Source organism: Cannabis sativa, chromosome 3, assembly GCF_029168945.1.
Source record: "Cannabis sativa cultivar Pink pepper isolate KNU-18-1 chromosome 3, ASM2916894v1, whole genome shotgun sequence".
NCBI lineage: Eukaryota > Viridiplantae > Streptophyta > Magnoliopsida > Rosales > Cannabaceae > Cannabis > Cannabis sativa.
In genome coordinates, this window is record NC_083603.1 from 8,686,642 (window position 1) to 8,704,169 (window position 17,528).

At 31.7% G+C, this 17,528-nt stretch overlaps 4 protein-coding genes and 1 long non-coding RNA gene across 9 annotated transcripts; 2 read left to right on the forward strand and 3 right to left on the reverse strand.

Moving 5' to 3' along the window:
- Window positions 1-342: 342 nt before the first annotated feature.
- Window positions 343-7,924, reverse strand: LOC133035605 (OVARIAN TUMOR DOMAIN-containing deubiquitinating enzyme 4-like). 4 transcript variants are annotated; one of them, XM_061111625.1, is made up of 8 exons: window positions 7,820-7,924; window positions 4,208-4,280; window positions 3,569-3,620; window positions 2,329-2,940; window positions 2,034-2,155; window positions 1,897-1,937; window positions 1,594-1,692; window positions 343-753 (listed from the first exon to the last, which is right to left on the reverse strand). In XM_061111625.1, the coding sequence occupies exons 3-8, from the start codon at window positions 3,591-3,593 to the stop codon at window positions 582-584; spliced, it is 1,071 nt and encodes a 356-aa protein (XP_060967608.1). In that variant the 5' UTR covers window positions 3,594-3,620; window positions 4,208-4,280; window positions 7,820-7,924; the 3' UTR covers window positions 343-581. The 4 variants fall into 4 exon arrangements, with proteins under 4 accessions (XP_060967608.1, XP_060967607.1, XP_060967610.1 ...); XM_061111624.1 differs by lacking the exon at window positions 7,820-7,924 and adding an exon at window positions 4,375-4,492; XM_061111627.1 differs by lacking the exon at window positions 3,569-3,620.
- LOC133035607 (uncharacterized) lies at window positions 6,364-6,893 on the forward strand. Its single transcript, XR_009686745.1, has 2 exons — window positions 6,364-6,473; window positions 6,577-6,893. It is a non-coding gene; the product is annotated as an uncharacterized LOC133035607 (long non-coding RNA).
- LOC133035606 (uncharacterized) lies at window positions 7,701-11,037 on the reverse strand. The gene is made up of 8 exons (XM_061111628.1): window positions 10,916-11,037; window positions 10,278-10,399; window positions 9,623-9,926; window positions 9,264-9,344; window positions 8,975-9,156; window positions 8,827-8,875; window positions 8,066-8,694; window positions 7,701-7,943 (listed from the first exon to the last, which is right to left on the reverse strand). The coding sequence occupies exons 3-7, from the start codon at window positions 9,728-9,730 to the stop codon at window positions 8,611-8,613; spliced, it is 504 nt and encodes a 167-aa protein (XP_060967611.1). The 5' UTR covers window positions 9,731-9,926; window positions 10,278-10,399; window positions 10,916-11,037; the 3' UTR covers window positions 7,701-7,943; window positions 8,066-8,610.
- Window positions 10,982-12,055, forward strand: LOC115711361 (B3 domain-containing protein At1g05920-like). Its single transcript, XM_030639697.2, has one exon. It carries the CDS (start codon window positions 10,988-10,990, stop codon window positions 12,053-12,055), a length of 1,068 nt encoding a protein of 355 aa, XP_030495557.2. The 5' UTR covers window positions 10,982-10,987.
- A 2,788-nt stretch (window positions 12,056-14,843) lies between these two features.
- On the reverse strand, window positions 14,844-17,378 carry LOC133035608 (uncharacterized). 2 transcript variants are annotated; one of them, XM_061111629.1, is made up of 5 exons: window positions 17,076-17,378; window positions 16,358-16,447; window positions 15,807-15,891; window positions 15,635-15,723; window positions 14,844-15,547 (listed from the first exon to the last, which is right to left on the reverse strand). In XM_061111629.1, exons 1-5 carry the CDS (start codon window positions 17,076-17,078, stop codon window positions 15,485-15,487), a joined length of 330 nt encoding a protein of 109 aa, XP_060967612.1. In that variant the 5' UTR covers window positions 17,079-17,378; the 3' UTR covers window positions 14,844-15,484. The 2 variants fall into 2 exon arrangements, 1 of the variants encoding a protein (XP_060967612.1); XR_009686746.1 differs by lacking the exon at window positions 15,807-15,891.
- Window positions 17,379-17,528: the final 150 nt, after the last annotated feature.

The window sequence follows — 17,528 nt, forward strand, 5'->3', positions numbered from 1 at the left end:
GGATAATTATACCCAATGCCTTAAAATTACTCACATATCACGGGACTATATTATCCCAACAATAGTAATTTGTGAAATAAGCATTTATTTGTATCTATCCACTTCTAATTTCTAAGAAGTTTCTTTATAAATAAGTACATCAATCAAATAAGATATGCAATATTTATCAAAATAAATAAATAACATTTGCAATAACGGCTTATGTTGCACTAGCCTATATTGAGACACTTCTTTCTATTTGTGATGCTACCTGCTATGAATTTTTTTGATCTCATTTCAAACTGAATCAACAACTTATGTCATAAACAACAAAATTTATTTATATATTATTAAAAAGGAAAATGAATAAAATTGATATTTTTAAATTTTTAATGTCCATTATACAATAAAGAAGGATAAATAATAATAAAAAAACTTATGAAATACAGTTAATTTTCATCCGCATCTTTGTTAAAACAAAAACGAACACAAATACAAATACAAATGTATATAAAAACATGTGTGAGACTCAGATTTGTATTGGTTATAGATAGAAAGCGTAAGATTGTTGTGTTAACAAAAAGCTTAACATAAGTGCTATTCTAGAGTCTAGAATTAGCACCTTTGTTTGAGGGAATTTGGAGGGCGTCGTAATGACCAAAACCGTGATAAAGGACTCTAATGGGGTTTCCATCTCCATATTCTTGGCCATACTCAGCAATGGTGATTAGCCCACCAGCTTCTCTGTCATGCATGTACACTGTGATAGGCATCCTGCAAAATCATCATCATCATGGCTTTCATCAAGTCAACCCCGAAACCCAACTCTACACACTCATAATCACGAACACTTACACGGCATACAATTTAAATACCGCCAATCAAAATAATTTGGTCTCACAGCAGTATGATGAGTCATTTTGTATGTAAAAATACAATTGTGTACCTAGTATCACTCTAATTATACATACAAACACCCAACAACGACTAACCAAGTGAGCGATGCACACAAATGAAAAAGAGCCAATGCCAATTGCATAATCAATTCTTTGAAATTTTACTTGTCTTCAACTGTGAACAAAGGATCTGTGTTTTGAAATTTTACAATTGATGGCTTTTTATTTTCAGCTTTTTTTTTTCACAATGGCCAATACAACTTGTCAAAATCATTTCACTACAATGTATATATATAGTCCAAACAGCTAAAGAAACTTAGCAAATACAACCCTTCCAACTGAATAAAAAAATAATGTACATTTAAATAGCCAGAAGTGATAACAATTTATCCTCTTCTTGTACATTTTTTTCTTTTTTAGAGTTGTGTACTGAGAAAAAATAAATAAATAAATCTGAAAGTTCAAACTTAGACATTTGTATCGTAAATTTTAAATACAAGAAAGAAAAAAGGTTAAAGACAAAAGTTTGCATTGCAAATTCAATAGAGAAAAATTATATGGAAACCCCTTCCAAAAATAATTTTTTATATTAAGCAGATATTGATCCCTTCAGTGCAGCTTAAAAAAAGATGAAAAAAGAAGGCAGTGTGACCATTGAAGTTTTACTCAATTATGAAATATTGGTATAGCACAGGAAAAACAATAAGAAGAGACTCACTGGAGAACATGTGAAGCCATGAATAGTTCAGGCTCCCCTCCCCATACATGTGGCTTCCTGATTTGTGAGACATATGTATCAAAATCACCTTCTACAAACCTGTGACATGGTAATTGTATGAGATATACTAGCAATAAAATCAAACTATGAACACACAGGAGTGTTGTAATGAAGATATAAGTTCCTCTTGTCTATGATACAAGTGAAAAATCCTTATGATTTTATTGATGGAAACTTTAAGGCTCAATAGTAAGAAAGTAGGTGATTATGAAGCTTACAGAACAGTCAAAAAAAGAAACTCACCATTCTGTCTCTTCTCTTCTTTTGATAAACTCATCAGCAACCTGAATATATAATGAGACAATCAAATAAGGCACTCTTTGAAATATGGATAGTAAGTTACAAACTGAAATATCATGACAAATGTTAATGAAACTTACTCTGGCCCTTAAATCATCAGCTAATTCTCTTTGCAAATTCTCATTTGGAGCTGGTTTCCCAGCTCGTAAACAAGCTCCATGAGCAACGGAGCGAAACATGCATCGCCCATCTCCTGGTATTCCTGCGCAGTATGGAGCAGTTATCTACAGTTTGACACCAAAAAGGAAATCAAATCAATATACGAAAACAGAAGAGAATTGTTGCAATTGTACAAGCACTGGAAGACCAGAAACAAATTCTTAATCTTAGTGATCATAAAGTACAGTGTGAAAAAGACAGGCAATCTAAACTCACCGATCACAGAATAGTCAGTGTATACTTTCTTCCCATGTGACAATTTAACGTGTGGTGAATCACAGTCATCTTTCTTATAATTGCCTCCTTGTGCTGATTCAGCATTCAAGGGTTCAGAACTCGAATAGCAAACCAATAACCCACAAATTAATCCGGCAGAGGCACAGCCCGATGGCCAAGAAATTGGTCCAACATTACAACTGACTTTGGGAAGCATTGTTTGTTTGATTCCTTTGGGCACTACAATTCTCATGTTCAAAGCATGATTTGCGATTGAAATTTTAAGGTTTCTTCCCCGGGTCCCCTCAGCACTAACCAAATCTTTAGCTGTTAAAGACCACAATTTGCCTGTTTCTTTGGAGAAGCAAGAGCTGACAAAGTTTCTCTGAGATGTTCGACTAACACTAGACAGATGATTCTTGGAGACAAACAAATGTGTATACTTTGTGTTTGAATTCCCAGGATTGAAACAGAAACAGCGTGAACTAGATGGCCTTCGGGACATCATAGAAGACATCTTGCTGCCCATCTGTGTTTGGATATACCCACTCAGGCACACAGCACCTTTCGCAGATGAGCTTATTGAAGGGCAAACAATCATATTTTCACAGCCTAAAGCAAAAGCAGGCAGTGTCAATTGGCAGCTTAATTAATGGCATTTGTATAATTTATAAGTTACATCACAACATTATTAAGTTTTCTCACATTGGACATTTTTTTCATCCCTAACAGAATAACCTATCTAAAAATTAGAGTGCAAATCTCCACAGAGAAGCTAAATTTCTTACCAAATCACTTCTCTATACTAACCATTAACCAATATAGCTAAGTACCAACAATATTCTGTTGGAAGTATATATAAATTGTAGTCAGCTCTTATATATAAAATAAATGAGGGTTCATTTTGTTCATGCTTATATACTAACAGTTTTAGATAGAAGCAATATAAAGCAAGAATAGTGGGCATATAATAGTATAAGCACTACTCATTGCATGGTATAAGCACATTGGATAGTGTTCCACATATCCTGTCAAATAAACTCAAATTAATAACCAGGTTTCTGTTAAGACAAAGCCAGCTCTGTATTTGAAGATTTGAAGCTTTTAGTTTCAGGTTCACATGATACTCAAAACACTAGTTCTTTCAGGTGTCTACTCAGCACCTGGAAAGATACATCAAAAAGAGCCCTAAATCCCAAAAAGGAGATATATTGTGAAAATAATGATAATGCCATATTACCTTGATATTCTATATTCATCTTCATTCTATTTCACATCAACATAGGTCCTCCCTAACAATTAATACATGTTGCAGAGAAACCCATTAAAGAACTTTATGAACATTTAAGGCAGAATTCAAGCTAGTAAGAAATTACTGAAACACATGAATGCAAATCAAACAAAATATAGATTATTGACTATTTCCAGGCCTCTTCTTAAATCATAATTTCTTAAGTTAATACAGTCAACTTTATCACAAAAAACAAATAATTCTACATGTTATGGACACAATGGGACTAACTAAAAACTACCAGAATTAATTACACTAAAAGTACATTAAATAATTAGTTTATACAATAACATAAACCAGAAGGGTTTTTAAACAAGGAAAGAACTTGGGGGAATCCACAGATTTTCAAGGGTCCACAAATAAGAATTAAGAGGAAATCTCAAATGCCAAATCAATCCCATGAATGTTTCCCCTATATTCTAATGCTCCATTACACTTCAAATAGACCAATGAATTAAGACTTAGTAAATTTGCAACAGCAAATATATTATTATCTAAAAATTCACCACAACGATTCAGCATTTGAATAAACCCACATCAAAATTGGAACATACTCAAATGTAAAAGAAAAGGGTAAAGAAAGCAAACCTCAGGAGTGTAAGAAAAATGTAGATGAGAGTACACCACGTAGAGGGTGTTATAGAAAACTGCAAAGAGAACCCTGAAAAGACATGATTAAGTTACTTGAGAAGAAAGCTTATACATATTCTAGAGCAAAACAGAGAACAGAGAAGGGTTTGAGAAGTAAAGAATACCCTCAAGCCAAAACTCGTCTGTTCATTTCAGACAAATCCCAAACCAAAAAAGAGAAAATAAATATTTACAGTTGAAGATTGTTTTTTTTTTTTTTTGGCTCTTTATGAATAAATGAAGAAGATACGAGAAGTAACTCGTTGGTATCAATTATCAACTACGTTGAAAATCTTGTCGTTTCGACATGTTCTAGTCCCACGTGTGAGAGTCGCACGTACCACCATCATTAATTTTTTTTTCTCTTTAATTTAGTTGGACTACAAAAGATTATAGCAAAATTTACATCAAAAATATAAAATGACATTTTAATTCAAAAATATAGATTGAATAATATTTTTATTTTTATTATTATTTTATTTATCTAAACATCTTTTACACACGTTTTGCATCCATTGATGACGTCATGTGTTTAGATTAAAACTCAATAAATTTTCCCTCTCTTTTGTTATCATTTTCTTTTTTATTTTCGATTTCAATTTCATTTTTTTATTTTTCGTTTGCTCAAAATGTTCATCCTTAAGATCAAAACTTCACTTTCGTTCCAAAAGAACTGCTTCCCTCCATCATCTCTAACTTCCATTTTAGCAATTGCCCATGTTTTTTTTCCTTTTTCTTTCTATCCACTTAATATAGATGGTTGTGACTCGGTCTTCATCTTTCCCTTCTCCATTATTGAAAAAATCTAAAAAAAAATGGATCTTAAATTTCTGGCCAATAAAGCTAAAGGAAAATACCCCTTAATGAAGAAGGTGATTCTGATTTTTCTCCACTTGTAACGAAACGTGATCGTTGCCCTCTTCAGAAGAAATCAAAAAGTAACGATGCTAAAAATAGTTCTTTCCCTGAGACTAAGAAGTTGAAGAAACAATAAGATAAAATTCCTTAGGTTTTATTTTAGTTTCATTTTCGTTTTGCCCTAACTTAGAAATATTATATTTGTTCTAGGTTTTGTTTTTTCATTAAATTTTTTTTTAGGCTTTATATTTTTTTGTTGTTTTAATTTTTGATTAGATATATTGTTACTGTTTGAAATATTTGTTAGATTTAGGTTATTTTTTTGATTTTTTTCTTTATAAACTGTTATTTATTTCTATTCGTATTTGTCTTTTTTTTTTTGTAATAAATCTTTATTTATGTATTTTTCTGCTTATCGTTATTTTTTGGCTGATTTTTAACATATATTGTGGTTTGATATTTGTTGTTTATTTAGTTTGATACTAGTTGTATTCCAGTTGTTCTCTCTATTTTTTACAATTTGCTTTGTTCATTATACATTTTTGGTTTGATTTCATGAATGGGAATGCAAATTCCCTTCATTTGTTCTTTATAAATCTAAAGTTGTATCAACTTGTAGTTATAGAGTTATTGAGAATCTTAATGTCAGTCTTTTGGTAAATATCAAGGCAATGTACCATCCTACCCAATTCGGTGAATATTTAGACATTAATTGTGAAAGAATTTTTAGCAAACAGTTCTTGTCGTTGTGCTTGTTTAAGTGTTGAAGAGTTCTTTTTTATTTCCAGTTTCGATTGTATGGGGTATTGCAGCAAAATTGATTTTTTCTCAGGATTTAAACCAGATTATTGACACTTATTTTCTCGGTGTTAAACAGATTACCCAAAAATCTGTAGAAGATATTGTGTCAGGTTTTGTATGTGGTAATGATGATGCCTTAGGTTTGAAGGTTGTCGTGTTTTATTTTGATTCATTGTTTTCTTCTTGGTAACACGAAAGAAAAAGAGATTAGTAGGGCTAAAATTGACATCATTGACAATGTGAGATGGGATGAGTATTGTTGGGGTGGAGAATCATTCGAGTTGACATTACACTCTTTTAAGGGTAATGTTGCTCATGGTATTAAGAAGAAAATGAACATGTACGAGAAAAACTGTTATCAAGGTTGGTATAGAGTTTTGGGTTGTCCGTGAGTTTCTCAAGTGTGGTTTTATGAATGTTGTGTGAATAAGATAGGGGTTTTGGTAAACGTGTAGATTCTCGTATTTCAAGAATTTTGAATTTGCGCAGTGGTGATTATCCTAGCTCTAGTACGCTGCCTTTGCACGATCTCACAGTGAAGTTTTTTTATTTACCACTAAAAATGGTAAGTATTTAGTTTGATTATAGTGGTATTATAATTTCTTAAAGCATTATTTATTGTTAATTTTATGCTTTCATTGATATATTTTTGCTGTTCTTTTTTATAGGTACAGGTGAAGAACTTGAGGCCTACTTTTGAAGAATTTAAGCAGTTGCCTCTAGATGGTTTTTTATAGGATCTTTCAATTGACCGTGCCTCGGTGAAGCCTACTTTTGATGTTGGTTCTTCTTCAAGAGAGAAGGTTTCTCCTGACATTGAACCTTTGAAAGAGAAGGTTTTTGATATCATTTGTAATCAAAAGAAGATGTTTGATGATTTTGCTCTTTTGAGAGGTTTTGTTGAGGTTAATTTTAGGAAAGTATTGTTTGCAATTAATGATTTTAAGAGAAAAGTCACTGATTTTTGTGACAGGGCTCATGTTCAGGTTTGTTTCATATTTGATTTTAAGTCGGTCTTATGTTAAGTAGATCTAGGCAATCTTTGTGACTAGTTTAGTTGTATTTAAGGTGTATTACAATTGTGCAACAAGACAATATTATTAAGATTTTATACTCTAAATTAAATCCATTTTAATATAATCTTATTTGCTATTAATAGAAGATTAGAAGTCATTTAAGTTTACATGTATTTTTCATATTTATGGAATGAGAGCATTCTATGAATACTTACGAAGACCTTATTTGCTATCAATTTTATTTGGTCTTATGTTAAGATTAGAATTAGGACATTCTATGAATGAGAGCATCCTTTTTCATATATGGAATGAGGGCATTCCATAGAGGACTAGCGAATAAGAGAAGAATGAGTACAAAGTAAAAGAGAGAGATAGAAGAATAAGTGCATTCCATGAATACTTACCCTTGAAGACCTTGAACAGTTGGAAGAACAACATTGACAGTTAATTTTTTTCTTTCTCTTTGCTTTTTTTCTTCTCTGATTTATCTTTTTGCAAAGTATCGATACCCTCTCAGTTTTTTTGCCTTTTGTCTAATTTTCTTTCTTTATAGGCTCTAATTTTTTCTTACGTTATATGAAAAGTGATAAGAATAGGAAGTGAAAAGTTAGAACAAAAAAGTGAATCTATATTATCCATTAGTAATAATAATAATATATATATTTATATCTAGTCCTTCACTTTATTATTACTATTTTTTAACATAATAAATGAAGAAAAAAATGGTTCAACAAATTATAATTGCAAAGACTGTTTTATTAGAATTTTGGATAAATTGAATGTGATTCCATCTCATCAAAATTAATTAGCAATTAGAAGAGTAACCCATTTATATAACAATTTATTTCTATACATTTAGAATGTGTGACTAACTCTAATAAGTTTCTGAAAAAACCTTGTAACACTCCGAAACATGAATCCACAATTCATCATCCCATGAGCCAACAATGTTCAAGCAAATAGCATAGTCAACACTCTCACAAAGACGTTGATCAACACTATTTGACAGCAAGAGATTACTAAAACTACTTGAAGAGTAAAGTAAATCAAGAAGTGCAAACTTTTTCTCTTTGTTTTTAAAGTGTGAGTTCCATTGTAATTATAGGGTCCACCAGAAGTCAACCCAAACAGTAAATTGTACCTTCCTCTTGTATTGGGATGTAAGTAAAGAATATAGAACAACCTACCAATCTCAAGAAGTGCAATAGGGCCACTTCCAATGCTATCACTTCCCAACTGACAAAGAAAAAAAATTCTCACACCTTGGTAAAATGCATAGAAGTGAATTTTATTAATCAAATCTCATATAGTTACATACCGGAGACGCCCCAAATGTGTCATATGATCTCACTATTGCAATAGTAGGAAGTTGATTATGTCTGAGAAAGAATCAATTTACAATAGCCTTATGGAGAAGATCAAACAGAGAATCGCAGGCCATACCAAACCATTTTATAAATTTAATATATCTTCTTGATACAAAACTATTATATATGTATACATGATCTTTAACAGGAAGATACACAATAGAGAAACTTTCCCTCTTTTACTCGAATAGCACATGAACCAATACCAATATATTGAAACAAAACATCATAGACAAAACAACCAACTAAACAGCGGTAACTATTTTGGTCTGTGTTGTTAACTTACTGTAATGACTGATGTTGCAAGTCTAGGTCTTTCCTAGCATCTTTTAAGGTAACCATTTTCAGAATAAAGAATGTAGCATAGTACCATAGTGGTGGTAAGATAAACCTCAATGAAAACCTGTGCAATGAAACATGACAGTAAAAAAAAAACTAGTATAAAAGTAATGTCTTTGTATTTTGATAAAAAAACATAATACTATTGAATTGAACGGAATAAAGGAAGATAAATTAACGTAATAGAAACAATCACCTGAATGGCCTTTCGAAGTAGCCACACGTTGTAAATTGTGAACCGACACCTACAATACAAGTAGTTCAGAATAATAGAATAGAAAAGAAATTAACAAAACTTTTATAATAATAAAACTAATAGTAGATATTTATACATGACTGTGTACCTTGATTCAGGTCTAAAGAAGCTGAGAAAAGTCTGTTTCCACCATAACATAAATAGACTACTGGATCTCCATGTTTCATGGAAGATAGCACACCAACGAATGAAAGTTGGATTAGCAGGAGAAGCTCCATCAGAGAAAGCTAGCTTAATATCTGACCACTCTTGGTACCAGCAAACTAAGTACTATTAACAGCAGATTTTCAACCATTAAAAGAAATTTCATAAATTAAAAGCTTTAAACATCAATAATCCTGAAACCAATAAAAAGTAGAAGATCTAAAAGTCATTACCTTTATCTTTCTCTTCTTCATCCATACCCTTTGTCCAATACATTCCTTAATCTTTATCTTTATTTTGTTCAAGCTTGAATACTAATTGGAATAAAGCTCAGGCGTTAGGCTTGTGAAAGTGAAATTAAGACATTGAAGCATAGGCCGAGGAAAAATCAAAAAATAACAAAAACAAAGGGAAGGGCAGGGAATGGATATTGAAGAAGAAGGAACAGATGAGAAGAAGAGGGAATGATATACCTGCAGACACAAAATACACTGCTAGGAAAAGAAATGCTCGATTTTGAAAGCACCATATCTGTCTAGTAATTTAAATTTTTCATGTTATTATGTCAAAAATTAAGACATTGAAAGCTTACCCAAAAATCCAAAAACTTGACCGTGTTGAGCTTTGGGATCCAAAGTAGAAAATCTTGAAACATAGCAAGAACAATACCATAGCTTGGGAGCCCATAGCCTCTGATCATCGTACCCAATGAGAAACTTGCTCTCAAAAATCGAAAGATCTCGTAGATGAGCTTGTCAGTGTCAAACTGTCAATATACTAGCTAGGTTCACGCATTTCTAATAGATTTAAGCCATTTCCCCCAAATTCTCTATCGTAAAAATCTTCTGAGAAAGTGTAATATTCCCAATCCAATCCAAAATCGAAATGTTCAAGCACTGAAAATAAACTCAGATAAGATAAGGATTGATTAGAAACCTTTCTAGAATCTCCAATCCAAAATTTAATACCAATCAGCAAATTATAAGAAAATTTTGATCAACAGATCAGAGAGAGGGAGCACAAAATAAAAATCCAAATATATTAAAGTAACAGTCCCTGCAAAATTGATGACATTTCCACACACAATTTTCTCAATTTGTGTCTATCTCGACAATTCTATAAGGACGCATTAACTATAATGCGCCTACAAAAGATTCGATCCTTATAGTGAATAGTGATATACCCACAAACAATATTAATTAATTAATTAATCTCAACTCAAGCACTAATTTTAAAAATTAACTCACTCAAAATTAATTGAACTCATCAGGATCACACCTTCGCCTAATATCTCCTTCTTTACTCCACTCCCCTTCTTCACTCCAACAATGTTAAGCTTCTCCATTGATAGAACAAATCAACCAACAGCCTTATTTAAGAAAAAGAAAAAAAAAATGCTATATAAAATTTAAAAATCTCTGATAATAAAAATAAATAAATAAATAAATAAATAAATTAATTAAAAAAATTGGCAATTAAATATACTTGGGTACACTGTTCCTATATTTTCTCCCGTAGTACATAATTACTTCATTCTAATTAATATTTTTTTATTAATAAAAAAATGTTTATTAATTAGCTGGTTACTAATTAATTTTCCTCTTTCCTTGCAAGGCGCGCATTCCTTTTATTTCCTCTTCCCTTATATTTCCCTTTTCTATTCCGACCGTTTAATTAGTCCAACCAAACCCTAAACAAAAAATATGACCGTTGTACTCAGATTATGATCTTTTCACTGCACCAGCTTAGCAGTCGAAGGGTTTTTATGATCATTTTCGTGGGAAATAAATAAATAATATATATACGTTGATATTGTGCGATTACATATAACCTTCAGTACTATCATCATCATTCAAAAAAAAAAAATTACTAAATTTCTCTGTACCTGAACTGAGTGTTTTTGAAGGTTGAGTTTTCTTGGCAAATCATGAAGAAGAAGATGGGGAATGAGAGAAGGATGATCGAAGCCCTTGCTTTGGTGTGCTCCTTGCACGTTGAGATATTGTCTGATAATGATCGTAGTCATCATTTGGGTTCGGTTGACGATTTGGTTGAAGAAAAACTGAGAAATATTGATGTAATGAAAGAATTAGAGGAAGACACCCCAAAACGGCACTGTACTGCTTCTACTTCTGGGCAGTACTACTCTCCCTCATCATCATCATCTGAAGAAACAAAAAGGATCAGCAACGACATCATGATCTTCAAAAGTGGCATCCCAAAACGACGCCGTACTGCTTCTACACACTCATCATCATCATCATCATCATCATCATCACCATCAGAAAGAAAAAGGAGCAACGACATCATGATCTTAGAAAGCGGCATCCCGAAACGACGCCGTACTGCTTCTACTCACTCAACATCATCATCATCATCATCTGAAGAAAGAAAAAGGGGCAAAGACGACACCGGCATCCCGAAACGACGCCGTACTAGTGATGATCATCATGATGATGATGTAGTACTACGAGTAGTGCCTGAAGAAACGAAGGTGACAAGAAGAAATAAGTCGAATAATAAAAGAAAGAGGATCAGGGATGATAGTGATACGAGTAATACAAGTAAAGGAGGTGTAATTCATGGACCAAACCCTCCTCCGCCTATTTCTGAGGAGCTGGCCCAAGTCATTCGTAGTATGACTACTGCTGATCATCCCAACGTCAAATTGGTTATTCAGAGAAAACTTTTCCAAACTGATACTCTCTCACGACAAAATCGTCTTCAAATGCCACGTAATCAGATCAGTTCCGATGACTTTCTCAACGACGACGAGAATAAGAAATTGGACCAAAATGAGGGAATTCAAGTTAGGTTCATTCAACCCAACCTTGAAGAAGAAAATGGCCTAGTTTTCAAGAGGTGGAAATACAAGAACGTCAACTGTGCGGGTTACGTGTTCAACAAAAATTGGCACAAAGGTGTTGTTCAGAAAAATGGACTCGAGTGTGGGCAACTTGTTCAGGTCTGGTTTTTTAGGGACAAGGATGGAAACCCTTGTTTTGCCATGGTCAATCTCGGCTGATCATTTTTGGTATTAATTGGTCTAATTTCTTAGTGGGATTAATGTTTTGTCATATATATACATATTTCTTAATTTTGGAATTTAGTGATTAATATCTGCATGTATTAATATCTGATTAATATAAATGCAAATATATAATCAGAGAATTGTTGATCATTATTAGTTTTTTTTAATTGGGTCATGTAATGTAATAAATACATTGGTTTTGATGAGTTTCTGATCATATAGAATTGAGAGTCAAGGATTTGGATCGCATGACGTCATCATTTTGACTATCTCACGTGGCACTCTTCTTAGAATATTTCATGAGTTGTGTAAAGCTAATGTAATTAGTTTTGGCCGAGTTTATATATAAAATGTTGTAATTGTCGGAAACAACACTTCTTTTCTACCAACTGTTTAATGAAATTTTATTAAAGAGGTATAGATTTGAGTTTAATTATGTGGCCTACTATTTATTTCACACAAATAAGAATTTGCAGTTCTTTTTAGTGTACTTAAGAGTGTAAATATTTTTATTTTGGGGCATTTAATAAAGCAATGCTTTTTTTTTTTTCTTGAAAGGAGTACAGCAATGCTTTGATTGTATATATTGTGATAATTCAGTGCTTAGTTTGGAGTCTCCTTCTTATATGTACAATCAGATATTTTTCTTAGATTAGAGCAAGGTATATTCTTTTATCTGAAGTACTGTGTCATGCTTAGAAAAATTAGGTTCTTGTGTCTTTTAAACTTTTTGCATCATCTTTGTGAAAATGACACTTGTAATCAGGAAAGGTAAAAGTTGCAATCTTTTATTATAATCTCTTAGTTAATTTATACGTCCGAAATTACAAGTCGAAATATTTTTTTAAATTTTTTTTTGTAGTGATATTCGTTATAGTTATAGTATCATTCCTCTAAAATTTTGAAAATTCCAAATAATTTACAATACCGAAAACAGACTTCTTGATATTCTAGTTTACTACACGTATTTAAAAAACTTCAAACGTATTTTCGACACGGTTTACTATTTAAAAATTTACAGGGATGATGTTGTAAACATAACGAACATCACCATAGAGAAATTTGAAAAAAATATTTCGTCATGTATTTTTGGGCACAGAGATTTGACTAAAAAATTATAATAGGAAATTGAGAGTAATACTCCTCTTAAAATTTTACACTTTAACTAAATACTACAGCTAAATTAGAAATAGTACAAAGTTCTAATTAACCAAATAATAAAACAAGATGGTTTATTTTAAATATATTTTTCTTATATCAAATGTGCTATAAAGTAGAAAATAGTTTTATAAAAAAATATTGTAATTTAAATTTAAATTCATTATATACATTTATATTGTTATTTTTTTAAATTTATTCATGTGTATTATATAAAAAATATATCCTTATATTACTTTTTTTATATATATATTTTTCTAAAAATATTTCTATTATTATTTTTTTAAACTTCCTGTACATATTTAAAAATATTTTTTTTATTAATGTTTTTTTTTTTTTTTGAAATAATAAAATAAAAAAAGTATTTATAATAAATGACTTAGACAATTAACAATATATATAATCAAAATAAATTAAAACTAAAAGTATAAACAAGTATATGCATGTAATATTAGAATATTAGCTAGTATATATATACAACATTTAATCTCTTTTAATCGGTTATAGCTATAGTAGCAGTACAGCCCAACGAACATAATTTTGAAGTAAAGATAAATGAAAAAAAATATACTTAACAGATGGGTATAGTCTCTTATATGGCTGTGCAAATAAGATATATATTGGTTTCACAAAATTTAAGTTTGCACACTGTTTGTATTTCAAGCACCTAGAAGAGTTAACAGTTGTGTATCTTTTACTCTACGTAGAAGAGTTAACAGTTGTGTATCTTTTACTCTATGGAGTGGATCATTAGACTTTACCATAAGCAAATAGTATAAAGGTCAATGTTGATGCATCTTTATTTAATTCAGATCATAAGTATGGGTTTAAAATGGTAGCTAGACAGGGAAGGGGGCTGCTCATTGAAGGTCACACTTTGATTTCTCATGGAATGATTGGTCCAGAGCTAGCTGAGGCAATGAGACTTCGAGAAGCTCTTAGTTGGATCAAAGATTGGGGCTGACAGAATGTTTGTGTGGAAACAAACTATTTATGCGTTGTCCAAGCTTTATGGAGCTCTATTTATATGATTTCTTTGTTTGGTAATGTAATTAATATTGTAAAGCTTTAATTTCTGAACTTGGAGATATAATTGTCTATTTTGTTAAACGATAAGCGAATAAGATAGCTCATAATTTTGCTAGAGTCTCTTTACTCTACTCTGGTTGTAGTTTCTGTTTGGAATCTGTTTCCAACTGATTAGTTAGTAATAGAAGTTGATGGTTAATAAAGTTGATTTTTCTACAAGGAGAGAGCTGGAACAATCATATTGGCTCGAGTGAGTGATTATATAAGTGTTGAGGGACTAAGACTTGCTGTAATTATTTTCTTGTTGTTCTTGAGAATGATATCTCTTATTCTTAGTCAATAAAGAATGGTGGCGTGTTTTCTAACTAGAGTAGGATTAAGTTCACATTAATTCTCATGTGTTTCTGTGTCTACATCTATAAGCTATTTACTTTTATCTCTCTGTTTATATTTCTGATTTACTATATGTTTGATGATTTCTTCTTTATTTAAAATTTATTTGTTTAAGTATCATCTTGGAGCTAAAATTACATAAGTTAATTCCTACAATTACAACCTTCATTTCTGCAACACCATAGTAAGACAGCAAAGATTATTACTAACTATTACTAATCCTTCACTTGTGATTAATCTAGCATGAAATCAAGATGAAAAGTTAAGAGGCAATCATATAAGGGCCCTCCAACTTAGATAGTGTACGTATCAAAAACTACTCTACAACCTAATTATATACATATCAAACACTACAGTGATGATTGACGAGAATGAATGTTCCAATGTGCATTTCAAATGAGTCAACTTTTCATCAGTCATGTCAATAAGTTGAGAGGCCTCACAGTACATTTTTTTAGAGAGAGAACACCAAAGTAATTAGATATGTGCTGAGTCTCTCACCCTCTTTTCCCACATAATCAAATCATCACATGGTCTTTATTCTCGAGTCACACTTGGAAAAACAACCATTGTTTTTCTTACAGTTGAGGCTTTGCCTTGTAAAAATAGAGAGGATCTCAATAGTGAAGAGTGATATCCCAGTTACTGATTATGCTTGGAATTGTTACTGTCAAAAGATTGTCTTCATTTTTGTACTTAAAATTCTCAGTACTTAAAGAGTTTACTGAGCAAGACTTGGGTTTTGTACTAAAGTATGCACCAAACCTGCCAGGTCTTCTTCCCTAAATTCTTATTCTACACTTAAAGGTATCACCAAAGCTGTCAACTTCCTCAACAGCTCTACTAGAGTTGTACATGTTTAGTAATCCATAGCTGCAAATTCAATGTTCTTGTTGTAATCCATAGCTGCAAAAAAGTAATCACATTATGAGAACATATTCAAATTTATGTGTTAGTGTTGGTTTTACCGTTTAGAATTGTAAAAAAACCAACCTTAATAGGAGATACGCTAAGAACTTCACATTTTAGAACTTTCAAGGTGATCTTTAGAGATTCATCTTTTGGTATTTGAGATAGAGACCCTGAAAGATTCAATCAATCAAAACCGGTTGCTTATTATCAATCAAATGATGTATATACAGACTTAAACAACAAAAATTCTCACCTATCATGAAACAGCTGAACATTTTTTCAAGAGCAGAAGACAATTCTTGATAAGTATAATAATTATAATTGCAAAATCTACAATTCTGAAAAAACCTTGTAACACACCGAAACATGAGTCCATAATTCATTATCCCATGAACCAACAATGTTCAAGAAAGTAGCATAGTCAACACTCTCACGAAGACGTTGATCAACACTCTGAAGCCCTTGTCATAGGCAAATTTGACAATAAGAGACTGCTAAAACTATTTTAAAGAATAAAGTAAATCAAGAAGTTGAAACTTTTTCTCTTCGTTTTTTAAAGTGTGGACCTTCTGAGTTTCATATAGGGTCCACCAGAAGTCAACCCAAATAGTAAGTTGTACCTTCTTCTTGTATTGGGATTTAAGTAAAGAATTGAGAACAACCTATCATTCTTAAGAACTGCAACAGGGCCACTTCCACTGCTATCACTTCCCACAGATAAACCCCACAAGGAAAAAAATTCTCACACCTTGGTAAAACGCATAGAAGCTAATTTTGTTAATCAAATCTCATATAGTTACATACCAGAGACGCCCCAAATGTGTCATATGATGCCACTATTGCAATAGTTGTAGGAAGTTGATTAACATGTATTTTCAATCTGGGCAACCATCCCTGTCACCATCATTCACGAATCACAATAAGAACTCAATTTACAAACACAATTTTGCATACTCGGGTAATTGAAAAAAAAAAAAAAAACAAAAATCAGACAAGGTTCTACTTGCATTAAACTATTACAACTGAAGAAAGTTGTTCATATAGTTGGATGGCAACACAATCTGAAACACCAATAATTTTCTAATAACAGCATCAATCACCTTTGTTGTCGAGTAGTAGAGAGAGACATTGGCCTCCATTGTCATATTTCCATATGATTTCAAAAATCTAAACAAACTAGCTAACAAGTTTAAAATAAACTTTGGTGTATTTGCAATAATGAATTAATGAAATGGTTCAACCCACGATTAGCCCTCTGGAGAAAGAATCAATCTACAATAGCCTTACGGAGAAGATCAAACAGAGAATTCCAGGCTATATACCAAACCATTTTATAAAATTAACATATCTTCTTGATACAAAACCATTATATATGTATACAGATGAAATATGATATATGATCCTCAACAATACCAATATATTGAAACAAAACATCATTATCTTTACCCAGTCAAAATAAATAAAATCAAACAAATCCATTGAAACATAGACAAAAACAAATTTGACCAACTAATAATAATACCATAGCTTGGAAACCCAGAGCCTCTAATCATCTTAACCGAAGAGAAACTTGCTCTCCAAAATCGAAAGATCTCGTAGATGAGCTTCTCAATGTCAAACGCATTTCTAATAGATTCGTAACCCTTTCCCCCAAATTCTCTAAGTAAAAATCTTCCAATCCAAAATCAAATTTTGAACCACTAAAAATAAACTCAGATAAGACCCAGACAAGGATTGAATTAGAAACCTTTCTAGAATCTCCAATCCAAAATTTAATAGTAACCAGCAAATTATAAGAAGCTTTTGATCAACAAAGGGAGCACAATATCTGATGAAAAAAAAAACCATATATATGTAAAAGTAACAGTACCTTGAATATTATGCCCATTAACTGCAGCCGAATTTTCTCAATGTTCGTCTGTATCGACACAATGCTATACGGACGCATTAACTATAATGCGCCTACAAAAGACTT

Coding starts and splice junctions, on each gene's coding strand:
- LOC133035605 (XM_061111625.1), bottom strand. CDS start 3,593: ATGAAGATGAATATAGAATATCAAG. Junction 1,938..2,033: donor CTGATGATTTAAGGGCCAGA/GTAAGTTTCATT, acceptor TTATATATTCAG/GTTGCTGATGAGTTTATCAA. Junction 1,693..1,896: donor AGAAGAGAAGAGACAGAATG/GTGAGTTTCTTT, acceptor ACCATGTCACAG/GTTTGTAGAAGGTGATTTTG.
- LOC133035606 (XM_061111628.1), bottom strand. CDS start 9,730: ATGATCAGAGGCTATGGGCTCCCAAGCTATGGTATTGTTCTTGCTATG. Junction 9,345..9,622: donor TCAAGTTTTTGGATTTTTGG/GTAAGCTTTCAA, acceptor TATTCCAATTAG/TATTCAAGCTTGAACAAAAT. Junction 8,876..8,974: donor TTCTTTAGACCTGAATCAAG/GTACACAGTCAT, acceptor CTTGTATTGTAG/GTGTCGGTTCACAATTTACA.
- LOC115711361 (XM_030639697.2), top strand. CDS start 10,988: ATGATCGAAGCCCTTGCTTTGGTGTGCTCCTTGCACGTTGAGATATTG.
- LOC133035608 (XM_061111629.1), bottom strand. Junction 15,892..16,357: donor ACACATTTGGGGCGTCTCTG/GTATGTAACTAT, acceptor AGGTTTTTTCAG/AATTGTAGATTTTGCAATTA. Junction 15,548..15,634: donor TTAGCGTATCTCCTATTAAG/GTTGGTTTTTTT, acceptor ACTTTTTTGCAG/CTATGGATTACAACAAGAAC.